The sequence below is a fragment of the Balaenoptera borealis genome, assembly GCF_965194805.1.
Source record: "Balaenoptera borealis genome assembly, chromosome: 15".
NCBI lineage: Eukaryota > Metazoa > Chordata > Mammalia > Artiodactyla > Balaenopteridae > Balaenoptera > Balaenoptera borealis.
In genome coordinates this window covers 73,522,583-73,545,693 of record NC_138871.1, presented here as the reverse complement: position 1 = coordinate 73,545,693, position 23,111 = coordinate 73,522,583, and the positions used below count along the sequence as shown (strand labels likewise).

General features: G+C 33.4%; 1 protein-coding gene across 5 annotated transcripts in view; it reads right to left on the bottom strand.

Annotated features, from left to right (window-relative positions):
• Positions 1-23,111, bottom strand: part of ATAD2B (ATPase family AAA domain containing 2B) — a 159,482-nt gene that overhangs the window by 63,553 nt on the left and 72,818 nt on the right. For all 5 annotated transcript variants that reach the window (XR_014235273.1, XM_082358416.1, XM_082358417.1 and 2 more), the window contains 4 exons: positions 20,068-20,158; positions 14,308-14,619; positions 11,837-11,972; positions 4,068-4,254 (listed from right to left, as the gene is read on the bottom strand). Coding sequence is in view for 4 of the 5 variants with exons in the window: in XM_082358416.1 (XP_082214542.1) it covers positions 4,068-4,254; positions 11,837-11,972; positions 14,308-14,619; positions 20,068-20,158 (726 nt within the window). In the remaining variant the exon portion in view is untranslated. The remainder of the gene's footprint in view (positions 1-4,067; positions 4,255-11,836; positions 11,973-14,307; positions 14,620-20,067; positions 20,159-23,111) is intronic.

Genomic DNA, 23,111 nt, shown 5'->3' with positions numbered 1-23,111 from the left:
TTTTGGGGGTATTCTTGGATAAAATTTCTACTTATATATAAACATTAACATATATTTCTAAGGTTTTTTTTTTACATGAAGAAGATCATACTTAGATTGACTTACAACTTGCTTTTTCACTAATATCTCCTTCACCTTTCCATATCAGCCTATGTAAATCTACCTCATTCTTGTTAACGACTTCCTAGTATTCCTTTGTTACTATACTTTATTTTAGCCAGTCCACCATAAAAAGGACATTTAGTTTGTTTCTTTTTGTCTTATTTTGTTTGGTAATTCTACACACAATGCTTTGATGAATAACCTTGTACATTCAGCAGTGAATACTTATAGCTAATATATCTTCAGGAAATGTTTTTTAATGTAAAATTCCTGGGTCAAAAGATACTTGAGGGGCTTCCCTGGTGGCGCAGTGGTTGAGAGTCTGCCTGCCAACGCGGGGGACACGGGTTCGGGCCCTGGTCTGGGAGGATCCCACATGCCGTGAAGCAACTGGGCCCGTGAGCCACAACTGCTGAGCCTGCGCGTCTGGAGCCTGTGCTCCGCAACGGGAGAGGCCGCGACGGTGAGAGGCCCGCGCACCGCGATGAAGAGTGGCCCCCGCTTGCCGCAACTGGAGAAAGCCCTCGCACAGAATCGAAGACCCAACACAGCCATAAATTAATTAATTAATTAATTAATTAAAAAAAAAAAAAGATACTTGAAAGTTTAAAAGATAGTTCCAAACTACACTCCAAAATCAATAAATAAATTTACATTTCCACTAACCAAGTATGAGCACCCATATCTCCAATATTAGGTTTATCAACCTTTTCATTTTTACAAGCCTGATAGTTGTTTTAAAATAGCATCTTTCTGCTTTAATATGCTTTTTTTTTTTTTTCACTTATAAGTAAGGCAAAGAATCTTCAAATTTTTATTGGTTGCTTTTGCTACTTTTTTCTCCCTATAAATGTCATGCTCCTATTTTGCCAATTCTTTTATTAGGTTGTTATTCTTTCTTCTTCCTGATTTTAATATATCTTTGTATAGTAAGGAAACCTGTCCTTGACATGTGTTGCAAATACAAATTTTTACCAGGTTATGTCTATTAATCTTATTTAAAGAAAGTTTCTTGTCATGTGTAATTTAAAATTTTATAAAGTCCAATTTGTTCTTATCTTTATGTTTCCTGGCTTCCATTCATTGCTTTGAAATTAAATACTTTCTCATGTCCAAGATAATATACTGACCCTGTGAATTATCCTAACACTTTTACAGTTCCACTGACAATAGAATTTATTTTGGGGCTAAAGAAAAAGGTAGGAAATCCAGTTTTGTTTTTTCTTATTCCCTTCATAGAGCCAGCCAGTTTTCTAAGACTATTTATTAAATAATCCATCTATTCTATGATATCAAATATCATCATCATCATCATATACTCAACATCATCTGATACTAAATTCTATTTCTACACAGGCCTAAGCACGATTTCTCACATTTGTTCTATTGTTTTGTCTATCCCTGCACAGGTACAAATACTTTATTACCACAGTTCTATTACATGTGTAAACATCTGGTAGGGATTCCTCATTACACTTTTTTCTCTAGAATTCTCCTTGCTATGCTCATATTTATTTTCTAGAGGAAACAAAGCCTTTTTTTAATGTCTCCTCTTAAATTTGGAGGGATTATAATTATAATTGCACTTAATTTATAGAGTAATTTAGAAAAGAACTCATAGCTATCCAATGTTGAGTCTTCCCAGCCATTAGCTGTGAAAGGAGCTGCAGCAGTAGTGACAAACATGATGATAGCTGTCGTTGTTGAGTACTGTATGCCAAGACTATTGGATGAGCTTGTTTTAATAATCACAGTAATCTTATGTGGTATCATTATCTTCATTTCATAGACGAGAAAATTAAGGCTCAAAGAGGTTAAGCAACTTGTCCAAGGCCACAACCAATACACAAGTAGCTGAGATTTTAATCTGTGCAATATGACTTGAGACTACACTCTGAGTTACAGTAATTAAAAACAAGGTGTGTCTTTCACTTATTCAACTGTCCTCAAGTGACTTTTTAGCATTCTCCTTTTAGAACATGCAAATTAATTGTTGAAGTTAATTCCTAGGTAAACTTAGTTGCTATTTTAAATGGGACCTCTTCTTCCATTACACAGTTGACCCTTGAACAAGGCAGGGGTTAATCTATGTATAATGTATAGTCAGGCCCTCTAGATTTACAGGTTCTCTGCATCCACAGGTTCAACCAACCATGGACCTTGTTGTACTGTATTTACTGCAGAAGAATATCCATGTATAAGTGGACCTGTGCAGTTCAAACCCGCATTGTTCAAGGATCAACCATATTTCTAACTTGTTATTGTTTGTATAAAAGAAAACTATTGATTTTATAACATTAACTTTGAAATTGTCTGCCTTAAAGAATTCTCTTATTGGCCCTAACAGTTTTTCAGTTAATACTACAATCATATCATAGGCAAATATTTATAACTTCAGTGTGTTCATTCCAATATTTATATTTCTCCACATGTAACTGAATCAATTTTGCATGCCTTAGTGATGGTATATTACTCTTTCAATGTGCTACTAGATTCCATTTGTAATATTTACTTTATGACCACTGTCTAAGTGAGATTAGACTACAATTTTCTTTGTATTTCTTTCAAAGGTTTAGCATCACTCTTTTTTTTTGACTTCACATCTTTCCTTCTTTTTCTACGCTTTGGAAAAGTTTAACTGGCATCAAAATAATCTTATCCTTTAAGATTAAAAGAATTCACCTGTGAAACTGTTTGGCTTTAGTGCTTTTTGACATTCAGTTTCTTCTTCCACAACTATTGTCTATTTAGATCCTCTCTCCTCTGAAGTCAACCGTGTTAATTTATATTTTCCTAGTAAACCACTTGGATTTATTTTAAATGGTACCAAGTAATTCTCTTACTTGCATAAAAACTGCAATAATTTTGTCTCACTAAAAAGGAAAAATACGAGCAAACATATAAATCAACATTATTGGAAAACACAGCCAGGATAAATTAAATGTACAAAACTTGGAGAAAATTACTGGTATATAGTTTTTTAGGCAAGCCATGGGTTTTGGGAAAAAACCTTTAAATAGGGCTTTAGAAGTAAGTGAAGTACCGCTAGGATGTTCATACCCAAAGAATTGTAAATAAAAGAGAAATAAAACTGACACTATGAACTGTTTAAAAAAATCTATTGCATGCTACAAGGTACAGAATGGTTTATGGTTTTCAATTAGAAAGTTTATGTATTAAATATTTATGAACTATAACTGAAAAAACAACAAAACTGTGTGCAGTGCTCTTAAGTGTTACTACTCCAGCCATCTAATGTCTAAAAGTAGGCTAAATATCAAAGTAGAAAGTGACATTCAAACACTTAATGAGTACTTACTATGAGCTGTGCACTGTGTCAGAGACACAGAAATGGTGAAGACATGGTCTCTTGGTTCAAAAAACTTATTCCCTTAGCCCCTAGTTCCAACATGACACACTTATAGTAAATTCACAGGTATATATTAAAACGTCAAGAAATATAAACAGCCCCACTAGAATTTTGCTTCACAAGCTAGCAAATATAAAGTAGTTAAAAATCAAATATCAAACACACTTGATTATTGATACAAATATATATAATTTTAAAATTGCTATCACTTTTCTATACTAATTTTAAATCCTGGCATTCTCAAACTGGATATCATTTCCCTTACTATGATAAGGCTGTAAGTACAGGAAGAAGTCTAAAGAGGCCCTGAAAAAAGGGTCAGAAAAAGGCAAAAAGAAGCTCCCTTTCTACACTGTTTAATGAAATGAACCTTTAATACAAGAAATAGGATTATTAAAATTTTAGAAAAGAATGAAGTATCACGGGAAAAACAATGAGCTCACTTTAAAAAATCAAAAGGATCCTCTGCCTTAATATTAGAATGTTAATGAATAACCAACAAAAAGTTAATATTCATATTACTGTTTATCTGTAATCACTACCAAGATATAAACAATAAGAAAGTAGGAAGTACTTTGATACAGTACAAACCTACCTGTGCACATGATTCTTCAGGTGTTTTGGCACTAACTGAATAAAGTGCTGGGAGATCTAGTCTGTGCACAGAGAACTTTTCTAGAGTGTGCAAAAGTGCTGGAGCAAGGTGAGAAGTTTGACCTGAGCCTCGTTCTCCAGACAGCAATAGTCTTGGCCTGTAAGAGGTTGGCTGATGATATGGTGACCTGCAATACACATAAGACATAATAATTATTTCAAAACCATACACTCTGAAGACCAAAATAAAATATTAGGAAAATATTTACATAAAAGAATGTAATACCAAATTAATAGAACTTTTTTTTACCTCTCTCATTTTTTTAAGTACAGCAAATCATTTTTTCAATAATTACAGTTTTAAAATATTGATCTCTCTGGCCATATTAATACCAAGACATGAAAGTATAGAAATCCATCCTAAAAGAAAGTTCATCCTATCATACCACACATATTAACTTGGAAAATGCTTCAGACACTAAGTACGACTTAGTTATTAATTATCCCAGGTCAAATGTTAAGAATTCCACTTCTCCAACAAAGAGGTACATCTAAAGATTACTCAAAATGTAGGACTTTTTTTTTTTAATGGTTAAAATGGTAAATTTTATACATATTTTATCACAGTTTTTCTTTCTTTCTTTTTTTTTTAACATCTTTATTGGAGTATAATTGCTTTACAATGGTGTGTTAGTTTCTGCTTTATAACAAAGTGAATCAGTTATACATATACATATATTCCCATATCTCTTCCCTCTTGTGTCTCCCTCCCTCCCACCCTCCCTATCCCACCCCTCTAGGTGGTCACAAAGCACCGAGCTGATCTTCCCCTGTGCTATGCGGCTGATTCCCACTAGCTATCTATTTTACATTTTACCACAGTTTTTAAAATAGGAAAAAAAATAAGTAGGACTCTTTCAGTGGCAGCAATTTTGTTTCTAGGCCAAAAAAAAACTAACTGTTCTTATCCTAATATATGATATCTAAAGCCCTACACCAGAGAAGGCAAATTTAGGATAACATATTAAAACAAACTCAATTAGTATTTTCAAGATTCTACAGCACCATTAAAAAGATAAATGAGAAAAGTTTATCTAATATCACTATAGATAATGCAGGAAATTCTAAGCAATGTAATAAGAATAAAGCAAATTTTAAAATGCAACTAACGGAAAGAAATTGAACAAACACTGTTACTTGTAAAGAATATGATTATACACTAGAAAATCCAAGAGAATCAACTAATGACTGCCATAGTCTACCAGCAGAATAACAAGACTGAAGATGGAAATAGAAAAACCAAAAGATTTTCCTAAACACTGTCAATAACCAATATAAAAAAGGAAAGAAGATTCTATTCACAACTGCAAAAATACAAATGATAAACAATATTAAATAATCTTAACGAGAGAGGTATGAAACTAAATAGAATACATCATGAGCCTGAATATAGATGTCAATTCTTCCCATGCATTTATACCTAGCTATAGTTAACTATATACATATGGTTGGTTTATAGAATTTTATTTTATAGATTTTAAAAATGTAAATCAAAATCCCAAAAAAGATTTGAGCGGGGGGGGGAGATTTAAAACTTATTTGCAACATTATCTGAAAAAATAATCAAATAAGAATATCAAGGGGACTTCCCTGGTGGTCCAGCGGCTAAGACTCTGCACTCCCAATGCAGGAAGGCTGGGTTCCATCCCTGGTCAGGAACTAGATCCCACATGCTGCAACTAAGAGTTTGCACACCACAACTAAAAGATCTCGCATGCCGCAACTAAAGATCCTGCGTGCCGCAACTAAGACCCAACGCAGCCAAATAAATAAATAAATATTTTTTAAAAAATTAAAGAAAAAGAACATCAAGAAAATTTTGGATAAGTGTGCTAGCTCCAATTTCAGAACATTTAAACCTGTTTTAGTAACTAGCACTTCATACACACTTCTTGTTTAATTTTCTTAACAATTCTATGAAATACATAAGTTTCCTCTTACTAAATAGATAAAGAACCCAAGGCTAAGAGAGGTTAGGTATAAGATTATACAACTGGGTGTCCATATAACTGCAAAGCCCAGGTTCTAAAACACAAAGTTAAGATGCGCCCTACTTTATACGGATACATATTACAGAACAGAATAATAGAATGAAGAATACACCAAAGAAAAGAAACACAGATCAGTGGAACATAGCAGCCCAGGAAACAAATCATAGTAATTGAAAGAATTTTATATATGATAATAAGCATAAAAATAAATGGAATAGAGATGAATTACAACACAAATATTGTTTTAAAATAGGGAGGGGGCTTCCCTGGTGGCGCAGTGGTTAAGAATCCGCCTGCCAGTGCAGGGGACACGGGTTCGATCCCTGGTCCGGGAAGATCCCACATGCCGTGGAGCAACTAAGCCCGCGCACCACAACTACTGAGCCTGCGCTCTAGAGCCCACGAGCCACAACTACTGAAGCCCGCATGCCAGAACTCCTGAAGCCTGCGTGCCTAGAGCCTGTGCTCCACAACAAGAGAAGCTATCACAATGAGAAGCCCTCGCACCGAAACGAAGAGCAGCCCCCGCTTGCCACAACTAGAGAAAGCCCGCGCACAGCAACGAAGACCCAATGCAGCCAAAAAAATAAATTACTTAATTAAATAAATAAATCTATTAAAAAAAATAGGGAGGATTCAGATCCTCATTTCACAAAACAAAATGAATTCTAACACAGAAACAAAGAAAAAACAAAAGATTCATGTATTTTTAATTCATAAAAATCTAAAAACTTTTGTTACTCAAAAATTACAATCTGAACCAAACGGCAAACACTCAAATGAGACAAATAATTTGCCATTAACAGGATTGGTTCTTAATGCATAAAGAGCTTATATGACAGCATTTTAACAAAAAATACCTTCTTATACAAAGAATGTAGACAATTCAAAAAGAAAATAGAAATAAATAACTTCTTAAAAAATGTTCATTCATTTAACAATTTTAGAATGCTTCCTACGTTGAATGCCTTGGCCCGTGGTATCCAACAATACCACTGTTACCATAGAGCTCATAACTCAGTGCATTTATTGGAAAAAGGAAGTAAATTACTATAATTCAGTGTGATTAATAAGCAGCACTTTTTAAGTACAGGGTGCTATCAGAGACTCATAAATGGTTTTCCTGAAAAAGTGTTATGAAAGCACAAACCCAACAGATCGAAGGCAGAAAGGATGAATTTCAAGAAACAAAAACAGGATGTACAAAGGAACAGAGGCTAAAAAAACCTCTTGGCCCTTTGGGGTAGAGGATATAGTTCATTACAGCCAGCTTCTTTTAAGGTTTTAGGGTAATGTAAGGGTAAAGATACTGGGGTAAGGGAGGGGAAGGGGGAAGGAGAATCAGACTGTGAAGGGCTATGAAGGGTTCTGTAAACCACGTTAAAAGTTGGAATGGACACTGAAGACAATGAGGAAGCATTAAGATGCTTAAGCAGGGGAAGTGACGTAAGCATACACATGTCTTTGGATGACAACTCTAACTCAGCATGTCAGTATAGGAAAGGGTTTTGAAAGAAGGTGAAACAATAGGAAAGATGACCAGTTAGGAGTCTGCTATAATAACCCAGGCATGAGATGTTAATAATAGTATAGACAAGAACAGTGTCGGGCTTCCCTGGTGGCGCAGTGGTTGAGAATCTGCCTGCCAATGCAGGGGACACGGGTTCGAGCCCTGGTCTGGGAAGATCCCACATGCCACGGAGCAACTGGGCCCGTGAGCCACAATTACTGAGCCTGTGCGTCTGGAGCCTGTGCTCCGCAACAAGAGAGGCCGCGATGGTGAGAGGCCCGCGCACCGCGATGAAGAGTGGTCCCCACTTGCCGCAACTAGAGAAAGCCCTCGCACAGAAACGAAGACTCAACACAGTCATAAATAAATAAATAAAAGAACGTGAATTTCTTTAAAAAAAAAAAAAAAAAAGAACAGTGTCAGAGGAGGTAGAAGGAAGAGCTTGGAATTAGACTTACTTAGTAAGAAAAATCCATAGGACTTGGTCATTTACTAGATATAGAAGGGAAGAAAGAGGAAAGAGTTGAGAATGATGTCCAATTCTAGTTGGGACAACTGAATGGATGGTAGCTCATAGTACTCATGGGAAGAGAAGGAAAGACACAAGCTAGCATATACCGAAAGATCTGTGACACAACAAAGGGTGATAGGCAACTGGACAAAGTTTAAAGCTCAAGAGTGATCTAGGCTTGAGAAAGATTTGGTAGTTACTAACAAAGATGAAAAATAATGAAAACAAATGAAAATATTGAGAAACATCATTTATCTGTTAGATTGATAAATATTAGAATACCGTTATTAGCAAATAGATGATGGGAAAATTGGTATTCTCATGAATAGTGAGAATGGAAAAAAGTATAATTTTCTGAAATTAAATTTGGCAAGTATGCCAAATATATGCCAAAATGTATATCCAAGGATATTCTGCAATTCATCCCACTCCCAAAGATTCCCTTACTTCTTAGTGTTCTCTACATTTCTTCCCATAGTACTTATCTTCTAACATTTCATCTATCACACTGATTGTTTTATAGTCTGCCTCCATCTAAAATGTAAGCTGAATAAGGGCAGGGATCCTAGTATATTTGGTTCACTGACATATTCCAATTACCTAGGACAACATCTGGCACATGATGGGCACTTTGACAAAATATCTGTATGAGTGAATGAATATATGAAAGTGCAAACGATTCAAATAAATAAGAAGATATTATTTTCATCTATCTAGTTGGCAAAGATTTTAAAAGACAAACAGTGCTCAGAAATGACAAGGGAATAGAAAAAATAACCCTCTCATACATTAGTGATGAAATGTAAATTGGTACAACCTTTCTGTAAGGCAATTTAACAATCTCTATCAGGTTTTGAAATGTATATACACTTCGACACAGCAATCAGTTTTTAAAATCTATCTTAAGGTCTGAACCAGAAAATGTTATAAAGATGTATACTTAGAAAGATGTCTATCACAGCACTGTTTATAAATGAGGAAAACTGGAAATTTCAATTTTTATCAATAAGGTTATATAAATTATGAAACATCCAAAAAAAATACTATGCTGCTATTTTAAAAGAATGACATTAAATATATACTGACATGAAATAACATTCCCAACATAGTGGGGGTGAAAGCAAGTTACATTAACAACCTTACAGGAGAATATAATTTATATAAGATAATATATGGGTCTGTCTACATGGATAGAGAGAATATGGAAGTGTGGTCACCAAAATGTTAACACATACTACCTTCAGGTGCTTGGGCTTTAATTTTTACTTTCTTCTTTATGCTCTTCTTTTTTACTTGAATTTTCTAAAGAGTGTATCATCTTTCTAATCAGAAAAAAACAAAGCTATTTTCATTTGGAAAACCTTAAAAAGTTCTGTTTCTAATCCCCTTATGGTAATATACAATAAGAAAGAAAACTTATTTCCATCATAAGGGTTCTCTACCAGATTGATAGGCCTTAAATAGCTTGACTTCAATTTCATCTTAAATCTAAAGAAAAGGTTGCAACACTGTTTTAGGAAACTATTCCCAGAAAAAGAAACCCATCATCAATGCCGGAGCTAGTGTTACTGACACCAGCATTAAAGTCATGCTTTCTACTTGTCTAGAATCTTTTTTGTATTAATCTGGCATGCTAACACATGTTGCTCGAACAAAAAAGCCAAACCAAACCAAATCAACAACAACAAAATACACGTGTAGTCCTTATTAAAGGCTTATGGTCTAAAGTAAATGCTTCTTGGAAAGCGTGAAAAATCATATCATCCAACCTACCCTAAAAAACCCTATCTACATATTAAGCTCAGAAATCAATTTGGAAACCACATAGTACAAGAGAAGGAATATGATCCCAAGAAACAAACAGTACCAAGTCTGCCCCCTACTAGCAGCACGATCATGGGCAATTTACTTAACTTCTTTGTATCTCAGTTTCCTCATCTATAAAATGATGATACCACAAATGCTAATGACTGTTGAGAGGCCTATATGTATTACTACATACGAAGCCCCAGCTTTATATACCTACCACATGTCTACTTTGTAATGAGCAACAAATGCTAACTCCTATACCTTCATACTCAAAAGGACAGCAAATGTCACCATTTTTTCTGTGAAGCATTCCTGGACTTCCCTGTGGAAGCTTCTTAGTTCTGCTTTCATAACACTTTAGCCATATCACAATGTTTGTCACCCCAAAGAACAAGAACTCTTCCAGAGTAAGAACTATGTTATATCTTATTCATGCTTCAAGCACCTAGTACAATGCCTGGCACAGGGTAAAAAAAAAAAAAGGCAGAATGAGTGAATAAATAAATAAAGTAATTTATCAAAACATCTTTAAAAAACAGCTCATTCTAGGATATAGCTGTCTCACTATTAAATCAAAGTCAAAGCAATGAACTAGAAAAGCATATGTAAAAGAGGTTAAAATTAAACCAATTCCTTGAGAAAGGCTAAGCCAACCAAAATAAGCCATACCACTGATATACATTAAATCAGTAACAGAATGTTCTTAATGTAAAATTGAAAAATTGATAGTTTCTTAGCTCCTACTATGTATTTCAATTCAAATAACTAAAATTGTCAAAACAAACAGCACACACATGGCACACAGGCTAGCCAGGTGAAAGTCAGAAAAAAATGATTATTTGGTTTTCCCTTAGCCATCAATAAACAGATCTGTAAAATTACTGAAACAGTTTAAGAAAACTTCCCGGAGGGCATAAAAGAAAGGCTCTGGAGTGAAGAAAAAAGTTTCTAATAGAAGAGCTTGCTGTTAAAGAGTAAATTAAAGTAATTTAGTCTCATTTTAAAAACTAAAAAACAAGGAAGGGTTATCAATGCAAATAATCAAATTAACATTTCACCAAAATCTACATGGGAAAAACTTCGATTAAAGTTAAAGACTTAAATTTGTTCAAAATATCTCTAAAGAAAAATTACTTAAAAGTATACACAATCCAGTGTGTTCTAATAAAAGTCCTATTAGACCTACTTGACTGGAGCATTATGGTTCTTTAACTATCATGATAATTATGTAAATGCAAGTGATGATGCTGTTAGTATTTGAAAACTATTTAGTCTCAATTTAAAATTACATTAGCACTAAAATTGTTTACCCATTGAAGTGCACAGCAAAAGCTGCTTTAGCATAGACAAAGGTAAATGTAAATAGAAAAAACATAAAATCTAAATTAGGAAAGTGTAAACTAATGAGGTTTTGGAGAATCAGAAAGTTATTTGTTTAGTTACTGAGCAATTTCTAATTCAAAACCTCTTTAGTACCCTTAGAGTCCTAAATTATCATATGAAACTTATTACAATCAAAATATTCTAGATTATGGTAAATATTTCATTTCTGTCCACTTTAGTTCAAATAAAAAGCAATAAAATTGGGGACATGGGTTTACTTTCTGAAGGCAACCCTTCCTTCTACCCTACTTTAAAAAAAAAATAAAATCCCACAATCATTTTAGGAAAAAATATCTTGAGTTGACCAATAAACTAATTTATTACCACACAAAAACACAGACACAGTAAAGTTTTCCAGAATTGTGTCCAAACAACAGAAAAACAAAGTCCTCCAGGTTACAACCAAAAGTAAAAATATACTGTAGTTCTAACTATAAAGTAGTAAAAATCACTCTAAATTGAAAGAAATTTCAATTTAATTGAAATCAGTGATATAAATTGCTTACATTGTAAAATGAAGGTAAGGTTTATGTACAGCAGCAGCTGATGACTGTTTCTTTGGTGATCCTGAGTGACAATTGGTCTCGAAAATTGATAAAGCATTCTCATCTTCACTATCATCTAAAATCAGAGTTTCTATATCTGTTTTAAAAAAAAAAAATCACAAAGATTATGAGGCTTAAAAAGTCATTTAATATTAGTGCCCTACCAAAGCTAAGAAAAATTGGTTTAAAAATCAAGTGGCAAAAACTAATAAGTTATCCATCAAATAACACAGATTGTCCAGGGAAACTGACAAACTACAGTATTCTGAATAATTTATAAATGGAACCAATGTAATTTTTTCACCTTTACGGACTACTTAAGTGTTATGAGATGCATTTTGGGAGACTACAAGAACAGTGGAAAAGAAATGGCACTCTCATAAAATACTCACCTACTTACTAAAAATTTCTAAGTTAATTTTGACCAAAACCAGTACATTTAATATAAATAAGATGGTTTAATTAATAGAGTAATTGAGGTATGGCCCAGTTCTTACAAAAGCAACAAGGAACAAACTGACCTTTATTTTTTCACATGGCACACACACACATATTTCAAGGAAAATCTAGTCTTAGTTAAGAAGGGACTCGGGAATTCAGTGGGGAAAAAACCAATCTTAAAAAATGTACTCATTCAAGTAACATTGGGTCTTAAGTTATTGTTCGATGGACTAACGGGAACTAAAATTCCTATTGAAAGTGCCATACTTAAAAATTTATCTGGACTACAACCTAAAGTATTAATAGCTGTAATTCATACATACCTAACAAAAGCATCAATTCATTCAATAAAAAGCAATGCTACATGTGTAGGAGAAATGGGAGGAAATTAAGATTGACAGAAATCATACCCTTCCCCAAAAAAACAAAGAAAAAAAAGAGGCATGCTTTCTAAAATGAGATACTGAATTGTGCTGGCAGACACAGATTTCAATGGCTTTTAAAAGCCAAGTATTTAATACAACTAATATTGTAAAAGTTAATCAGAAAATAATTGAGTACCATGTGATTGATAATTTCATATATAAGGAAAGGATACTTGTCTAAGAAAAATATTAAAGACCAAAACAATCCAGAATAATATATCTAAATAACTAAAAAACAATTATTAATAATCAAAGAAAATTTGGTTTCTTTCCTCCACTGGTATGTGAACAAAAAAAATGAAACTAAAGCATACTTTATACTTATGGGGAAAAAAATGGTAAGAAAACACAGATAATAATGCCATAAAAAAATTCTCAAATGCAAGTAAAGAAGTTACAGTCTCTCAGAAGAGAAGGTAAGATTTTTATGACCTTCTAAAGGTGACATAGTCTTTTAAAAATTAAAAAAAACTTGGGAAAAGATACATATCCTCAGTTTTGAAAATCAGAGATAAGAAATGTACAATGCATGGCAGAGTAGCTGGCTCATACATAATATTTGTTCTCCTCCTCATGTGACAAATTTAAGAAATCAAGTAATCGATGTGATATTTCATGAGACTCTACCCTAAAAAAAAGTTTCTGAAAAATATATATATGACAAGCAAAATTCATTGAATATCGATGACTTTTACTATACATAACAGTTTTACCATTATAATTCATTGGACAATTTTTTATACAGTGCAGACTACATGTTAAACAAAGAAAATGAGGATAATTTTTTTAAATTACTGTCTTTTCTAAGTTCACGGGCTTTCACTTTGATTAGCACAGGAACCTAGAGTTTTCCTGTATATGAGTAACATTTTTAAAAGTAGCTTTCTGTTTTTATCTCAAATCCAAACTACAATCTTGAGGCCAGAACTCAAGACCTTCTATAATCAGGTTCTAATTTACTGCCCTACTAGTAATTTACACTCCATTAGCGCAGCACACTGCAGAGTGCTGTGCCAATAACAACAGTATGATGAGTTGAATCCAGAAGGACATTAGAGCAACATGGTTAAGAGCATGGGCTCTGGAGTCAGGCTCCCTGGGTTTGAGCAAGACCTAGAACTTACTGAGTGACCCTTTATATAAGTGAACATCTTCATTTTTGATAGAGTAAGAGTACCTACTCCCAGGATTGTTATGAGGATTAATAAATGACAATTTATGTAAGGGCTTTATAATAATAAAAGAAATGTAAGCCAATACTATCATAGCCAACTTTTCTAAAGATGGTAACACTCCCACATTAAGATAGTCAGAATGTCCCAAGAGTGAACAAACAGAACAAACATCCATTCATTCTTTTTACGGACACTGATTAGGCAACTACTGTGTGCTAGACAACAGGCTAGGCCTAGAATATACAGTGGCCAAGGAAATGGATACATTTCCTATATTCGTGGCAAATACAAAAGAGGAACACATAAATAACCTTATAAGAAAACTCAGAATTTATTTACTTATCCCTGCACTTGTTTCATTTTAACAATATGAAAAGGTAATTTACACTACCTTCTTTCTTGTCACTCTGGCTAATTTCAGCATGAGGAAACACTTTTTGCAAGACTGCTAGGATGTTGTTGAAGCTTCTTTCCAGCAGCGGTCTTATGATGGGGGATAGTGCATGTCCCGAAGACATGACAGCACGCTGGGAAGCAGGCACAATATTCTGCATTGCATGGTAAAAATCCTGGGCGTGGAGCACTATTGAGGAAACATCTAGCTGCAGTTTATGACTGCTAGCATAGATCTGGGGGTAACGCCTCCGCAGGGCAATCAGGGCAGCTTCAGTGCACAGGGCCTTGATATCAGCTCCGCAATAGCCTAATGCACAAAAGGAAAAGGATAACAAAGGTAAGTCCATTTTTCCAAGTATCAACTCTATTCTGCAAATATGCACATCTTCATCTAAAATAAAATACTAAATCAATCATGTGCAATTTCACTAGCAAAATGAAAAATGACCATTTAAAGTCACCTAATAAAACTGTTTACTCATTAAGACTAAAAATGTTTTGAATGTTTTAATTAACAAACACATGAACTAATGATATTAAAAGAAAACAAGTCATATATTTTGTGCCAAAACCACTGATTATAATGTACATCTTTCTTCAGGAAAGGTTTTAAAAAATATAGTTTTGTATCAATCCTTCATCAATATTTCCAATCATTAGTTTAGTCCTCATGACATTACAGTTTTCTATAAATTTTCCTAATATTACTAATTTCCAAACACATATAATGGAGCAGTACAAAGTAGTATACATAAGCGGAAACTTCAAAATCAGAGCTATTCTACTACTAACTCTGAGTGCAACCCACAAGCAGGTTAATATCTTATTACCCCCAAAACTATACTTTAAAGTTATGATCATCTCTGATAGTTCCAAAGGTATTACAGGGAATGAGAATCCATTACATTTCTATATTATCTTCCTTTTTATATATATATTTAGTTTAAAATGATTGATAATCTAGTTCACAGGGCTACAGAGATATGAGGTATCATCCATTACCCATATTTAACTGATCATGTAGTTAAACAACAGATCAAGCCACCAGTGCTCTGAAATCATTTCATTCATTTGAGCGACAAATACATAGAAAAACATATGAACTGTTAGGTCTTTACCACAAATGGGAAGAAAACCTCAAACTAGTCATGGTGTTTTTTTATATCACCAATTAAACCTGCATTTGGCCACCTTTATCAGTTATGCCAGCAGGGGGAACCACTCGAACTAGTTACAGAACATTAGTCCCTCAGCTCTTCAAAGAGTGGTATCAGGTTTATTTATCTTTTTATATATCACAATGACCTTGTAGAACACTTAAATACTGAAATTAAAATGGTGATTAGATAGGAAAACTATGAGCAGAGAAGAAATAGTACCAGACTAACTGGCAGAAAAAGAACATTAAGGAACAAAACCATATAAATCAAACTGACTCACACATTATAATAAATTCTATCCCTATATCCCTCAGTAGGGCAAATGATCACGTTAATCAAGTCCTACACATAACAGAAAACTCCTCACCCTGCTCTCCTTTTTCCCCAGCACTTACCACCTTATCATTTACCTATTATGTTTACTGTCTGCCTTCCCCAACTAGAATGTGACCTCTGTAAGAACTAGGGGTATTTGTTTGTTTTGTTCGCTAAATGTATCTCAACTACCAAGAACAATGCCTGGCCTGGCATTCAGTAGATATCCAAAAAATATTTCTTGAGTGAAAGAATGAATGAAAAAAGAAAAGAGTAACTCCAAGGTTATAGTTTGGAAACGTAAAACTATTAGGTTACCATGTATTACAAAAAAGAGGGGGATGAATCATATCTATTAGGCTTTTCTTTTTCTAAGAAATCTAAATTCTTTTATTATTAAACCAACTTACTCACTGTAACTAAAAATTTCAATGAAAATTATGAAGTACTATATTCATAAACATTTATTCAGAGGTAGGGGAAAACTTAATATGACCTATGAGAATTTAATTCAGAAAACTATAAGCAGATTAAGCATTAACACTGCCCCATGACAGCAATCAATCTCCCAAATAATTCTTCAGAATAACCAAGTTTACCATGTCTCTCATTTTATTTTCTATTTCTCAATGAATGAACCTGACAAAAAGTATCTTTTCCTGTTCCATACATATCTGTTACATTAGTTCAACAAAATAACTGTAGAACACCAGCTCAGTTATAAACAGTTAACTAAATAATCCATTTCAGAGGAAGTAAAGAATAAACTACTGTCTTCAAAAAAATATAAACCACATTTCTTTTTCTTCTTTAAAAGTATATATACTTAGTGAACATACTATACGACCCTATTTTAAAGTGCAAAAACCTAAATTAAAAAGGAAAAAACGTTCAAAAACAATGCAGAACAGAAAAAAGCCACTAAAAGGTATTTTATGTAGTAAATGTTGCCCATAATATTTATGTTTGACATAATAATATAAATAGCAATGTATTGTTCACTTTTTCTTAATTTATTAAAGATAATTTTAAAGCTTATCAACACTAATAGATTCCATTTAAAGAAGTAAATTTTCTTCACTGAGTTAAATAGATGTTTTGTATATTGACACATTTTATTAACAATATCAAAAAATCACATTTGTTAATATCATCACCAATCTCATCGCTAAAATCTTTTAAATGCTGGCAAGCTGTCAGCTCACAATGACAAATATAAGTCATAGAACGCCCTTTGAGAACTGCTGTGTAGCTTATAATCCCTTTTTTGGTTTTAAAAAAATCCTAATTTTTACTTGCAAGTTTGAATTTCATCATTAGTTATAAACTAATCCTTGAAAAAAATAAAGAAGTAAATTTTCTCATGGATTATCATAACCAACAGACTATAAATGATAGGAATTACCTTCTTTACATTTGTTTGTGAATGAGAATTACTAGTTTATATCTGTGGTTGTCAACCTTGACTAGTCATCCGAATAAACAATGAAAATGAGTCAAAAGTGGATTCCCAACAAACTTAGTGAATCAGAATCACTAAGTGGTGGTTTAATATCATAAATATGTATTTTGAGAAAACTTTACAAGTGATTCTGATATACAAAAAATTTGAGAACTACTGAATTAATAATAATACACTTTCCTTACTAGACTCTAAAACAGAATTAAAGGTACATCATAACCATGGTTAAATAGGTTATATTAAGGGTGACCATATGTCCTGGTTTAGGCCATTTGCCTTGTCATAATTAACAGCGTATTTTTTCACTCTCAAAAGGGTCCTGCTTTAGAAAAATAGACGATATGACTATTCCAGAAATACTGAAATACAGCCTTTAGAGAGTCAAAAGCTGATGTTAAATATCAATATCCCTTCCATAAGAATTCCATAACTATACTAGTTCTACCATTACAACTCTAATAGTCTGATGAACACACATAGCTAGATACCAAAGAAAACGCATTCCTGAATACTGCTATTAAGATGGAAATTTGTCTGAAAGAACGAAAATACAAGCTACTCAAAGAGGTTATAAACTAGAGAAAGGTAATAAAATTTTATGAAGTTACTTTTTAAATAAAATACCAAACAATGAAGGTCCACAAGCTAAGATGCCACATTGACAGATACCCTTTCATTGTTTTGGCCCTCTTAGTGAAAATGAATAGAGAAATATGATTAGATTGAAGTTCTTCATTAAGCTTAAGCTCCTACTATTTGTGCACATGTTCTGGATACCAAATTATTTGAAGACTACTAAAAATCACACCTATTATGCATGCAAACCTCCAAGTACTTGGGAATTCATTTCAAGGTAAAAGTTACCAAATCCATAACCTCTAACAAGAGGTCAACTATCTTTGCAGTCGTTCATTAAGACTGCATACTCTTTTGTTAGGCATAAATTTCATTCAACTGAACCCATACATGTTAAAACATCTTTGGGATACGTAAGTGCTAAGCTCATAATGAATTAAAAATTTATTGCTATTTCGTTCCTGTTTGAAGACCTGCATTTTCTTTTTTCTTTTTTTTTTAATGTGAACTGGTTTCTTAAATGAAATAAATGTCACAATCAAAATCAGAAGTCAGTTAATTATAATGGATTTTTATGTCACTCTCCAGGAAGAAAATAGAGTATATATAAGCAGATTCTAAACCAGCAACGCCACCCCCAAAAAAGGCAAGAGAAGTTTTTCAGTCCTATAAAAAAGTATGTCTTAAAATTTTTTTAACTTAAGAAACTGACTAAAAGCTAAAATAAATAACTTGGTAAAATGAGAAGGAGTGGCCTTTCGAAATGAAAAAGGAAACTGAGAGTCTAATATTTAGGATGAAGAATTAGAGTATATAATATTTCAGATGGTAGATAGGGTAAAAAAGTAATTTTAAAATTACTCTTAGGGAATTTCCAAAATTATTTGAAGACTTCTGCATATTTCAGTTAAGGATCATTCTGTGACAAATTCACAGACGAATCTACAAATATTTCCCATTCTGATCTGTACTCTAACACAATAATATCATAAAAGTAACAGGAAATAAAAGGGGTCAGATTTCAAAAAGGGCAAAGACTGGATTTTGTACCAAATACCACCCTCTCCCATAAAGCAGCACAGGCTTTGCAAAGGTCAAGCCAAATTTACATGAAATGGGTTTGGCGCATGCTCTCTTATACCAGGCAAAGCTTAAACTGGAGTAGTGCTGGAGAGATTTACGTTTTCTCCTCACCAGAAGATGTCGAGGTCTTTGTGGTTCAAAAGCTGAGGTATGCTGCTTCGGAGATGGAGGTCCCTGTGGATGAAGAGGATAATTCGGATGTAGCTAACTGAATGGACTAATGTTCTATTTAAGTTTTAATTATTTGATGGTGGACCACAATGATTTTTTAACTAAGTTGTTCTTTTTGGTTTTGGTAACTTTAAAGTTTTCCCAAGTAGACTGCTGATTGTTAGTGGACTTATTAGGGAGACTTCTTCATAATGCTTAAAAAAATGTCATGGAGAGATTTTTTAATTTATATTTTTGAGAGAATGAGAGGAAAATAGACAAAAGACAGAAAAAGAATGAAGGAAAAATACCTGTGTGTATATTCAGTTGCTTAATACCACATTCATTTTTATTTCAGACCTAATAGAGCCAAAACCCTGAATTCTAAAACCTCTGAATTCCGTCTCCTATGTATGATCATGTATGTACATAAAACACTCTCACCGTATCCTTTTAGGACAGTAGTGTTCGTTCACTCTGTAGGAGATCTACTTTGTGCATAACTTAACATTAACTTGGAGAATTTTACATTTGGGGAAATACTAGCAGATGTCATTAAGTATTTTCTTTGAAGACTCCTCTCACTCAACTTCTTTCTAAACCACCGGCATGAGGATGAGTCCATGATGTAATCTGTGAAGTAAAAGACTACAGTCCTGCCCTATACATGGACCTTCACCTCTTGTTTAAGCTTATTTTTCTTAGTAAAACTTCTGAAAGGGAACAATTCCTAAAAGGAGACACTGTAGTAATACTGGAAATCCAGCACTCAATGAAAGGCATATGACCACTGAGCTTTGATAATCAAAACACCTAATGGCAGCTAAAATTCTAATTTAGAAGTGTTCAAACTTCAAGTGAAATGTTTAAAATAATATTTACATTTAAAGGCAAAGCCATCTATTGCACAAAAACACAACTATACTCATTCACATTCCAAACATAAGGGGAAAGGGAGGCTGATCAGAACAAACAATGACAATCAAAAGATTCAAACAGTAGCACTCACCAACACATTTTTCAGCCAATTCACCTAAAAAAGCATCTGACAATTTTGGATTCCAGTCCCTGGTATGGATCTGTAAAATGTGTTTTCTTGCCTAAGAAGAAAAGTACAGATAAATAAAATCTTGCCTAAGGAAAAAAGTACAAATAAATAAAATATCATCAACCCCAAAATGTATTAGATGGAACAAATTTATCAACTAACCATATCCCAGAAAAGCAACTGTTTATTTTAAAAGAAACATAAACAGCTTGGCATCCACATCAACTCTGATTCCCATAATAACCCTGTGAGCTATGTAGCAGAGATCTTTGTTTCACAAACTAAGATAATTAACATCCTGAGAGGTAAAGGAACTTGACTAGCGGCACATATGACTACGTGACTGATACAGGACTAGAACTCAAAACTAAATTTCACTTTCCTCCACGTCATTTTAAGCATTTGAAAACATGTAAACAAAAAAACTTTAATGTGTTATAATAATCATAACTTTTAAACAAACCTTATATTTAGATTTCACAGGCCTTTTGGTTCTCATATGCATAAAGTGTCATTAAAGTTTTAAGTTGAAGAAGTTTTCAATTAAGTAAAGAAATATAATAAACATTATCATCTTGTAAGTTAGTTAATGTTTTCACACTTAATATATAACAAGGTAATCTCCATAAATATTAATTGAATTCACTGTAAAACAAAGGTCTAAACAATTTTACCTTGATTTTTTTCTTTCAAAATAGCATTCTTTACCTTAAATCTAACTGTATAGCACAATCAAAATTTTAACATCTTGGTTCCAAATTAAATGAAATTTCTTTTTCTCCCACAGTAAAAAAGAAACACTGAAGTATGAGTCCATAATCACCTGAAAAGTCACATCAAAATTTTTTTTTCACATTTGCCTTCTTTCAGGGGAAAAACAATGCTTTCTAAAATTGAGTATACTTGTTTCCTCAACACTGCTACTTGAGTTTCTTGAGACTATGAAAAAGCAAATTATAACCAAGATGATAATATTATTGCCTTGGTGAGGAATTTGGGGTCTAGCACCAAAACAAAAAGAACTTGAAAGTTGTCAAGATAAACCTTGCTCAAAAAGTTGACAAAATCTAGAATCAATAGCTATTGCTTCAATTCCAAGTTCTAAGTTAGGCGTTCAGCTACCAAAAATAAATCAATGATGTAACAAATATTTTCTTTCGACTTGAAATATCTGCCTGAACAGATACTAAAAAAATATAAAATCAAGGCCCCCAAAAGATATCATTCTGAGATCTTATATAGTCTAGAAGATGACATTAAGAATCTATATAGACTTCATTAGCAGAAGGGGCGCCACTCATTCAAGACCCTTAGAGAATCAGAAACACGGCAAAAAAAAAAAAAAATCTAAGCTGGAAGATATCTCAAAAAAGATCTATCTGTATCCCTTCATTTTACAAAATAAGTAAAGATTTAGAGGAAATGAAATTAATTACCTAAAGTCAAGTTATTGTCAGGTCTCTGAGACATTTAAGTGTCTTTCTCTTTTTCTATATAAAGAGTCTCCTTTCTTTGTCATAAAAACAAGAAATAGAAGAAATTATTTAAATCAAGAAATGTTTCATTATGCTTTACTCTATATGGCATATAGAAGAGTAAATCATATGGTTTCTCCCAATAGAAAGTAGCTTCCTCTATTATTAAGAGTCAAAGGCAAACTCAGGTCACTCATTCTTTAGAATTCATGAATATACACATAACATTTATAACAATAATCATACTGCTGCTGATGATAAACAAAAGAAATTAAGCATTACTGCATAAAGAAGGTACGTGCTATTTTATGGTAATAAAGAGTTAACAAAATTATTAAAATCTGGCACCAAGACTTACTTTTACTTTTTTTGTGTTTGTTTTTTACTTTCACTTGCTCAAACAGCAAGAGTCATGATATTCCACTTCTCAAACTGCATGCTAATATTAGACACTGACTGGTATCAATTTAAATGAACGACCCAAATGGAGCCTTATGACTGCCCTTAACCCTTCTCTATTCTATTCATGAGGCTATCTTCCAGCAGACTAGTTCATAGCTTCTCTGTCTTCATGCTCAGCCTCTCGTTCAGAACTTGCTTCCTAATCCACTGAGAAAACTGAAGCAATCAGAAGAAAACTTCCAAAGATACCCCATACCAATTGTGTCCACCTGTCAGCATGTGTACCTGCAATATTCTGTCTTCTCCCTATTATAACAGATGAACTATCAAATTCCTATCTATAGTCATTCTCGGGACTTCCCTGGTGGTCCAGTGTCTAAGACTCCACGCTCCCAGGGCAGGGGGCCCAGGTTTGATCCCTGGTCAGGGAACTAGATCCCACATGCCACAACTAAGACCCAGCACAGAAAAATAAATGAATAAATTTTTTTTTAATTAAAAATAGTCATTCTCATCACTCATATATTAAATCCAATCCCCCTTCTCGCCTATCAAGGCAAGAAGATAATTCTCCTTTCTCAATTTCACCACCAAAATTTCCTTCCCTACTGGATATTTCTCCCATCTTAAAAATAACAAAACACCTTCTCTTGTCCCCAATTTGCTCAACATCTCACCTCAATCCTTTGCTTCTTATTACAGCAAAACACTTTGAAAAATTTATCTCCATTCACTGTCTCCAATTCCTCCCCTCCCATTCTCTTAAACTAACCATATTCGAGTCAAGTTTTTTGCACCCACCACTAATTGAAATTGTTCCCATCAGGTTTCAGCAATGACCTACATAACGCTAAATACGATCGCCAATCTTCTGTCATGTGATTTAATTTAGCAACATCTGACACAGTTAATTATACCTTCCCCATTGATATAGTTTCTTCACTTGGCTTCCAGAATCCCACTCTCCTAGTTTTCCTCTTACCTTACTGACTGCTTCTTAAGACAGAGGAATTATATCATCTAGTCTCATGACCTTAAATATTACCTAAGGAAAAAAAGGTGAACAGCCAGTCTAGGCTTTTTCCACAGACCCAGGCCAAGAAAAATGATCTTAGGTTTAGGTCTCAA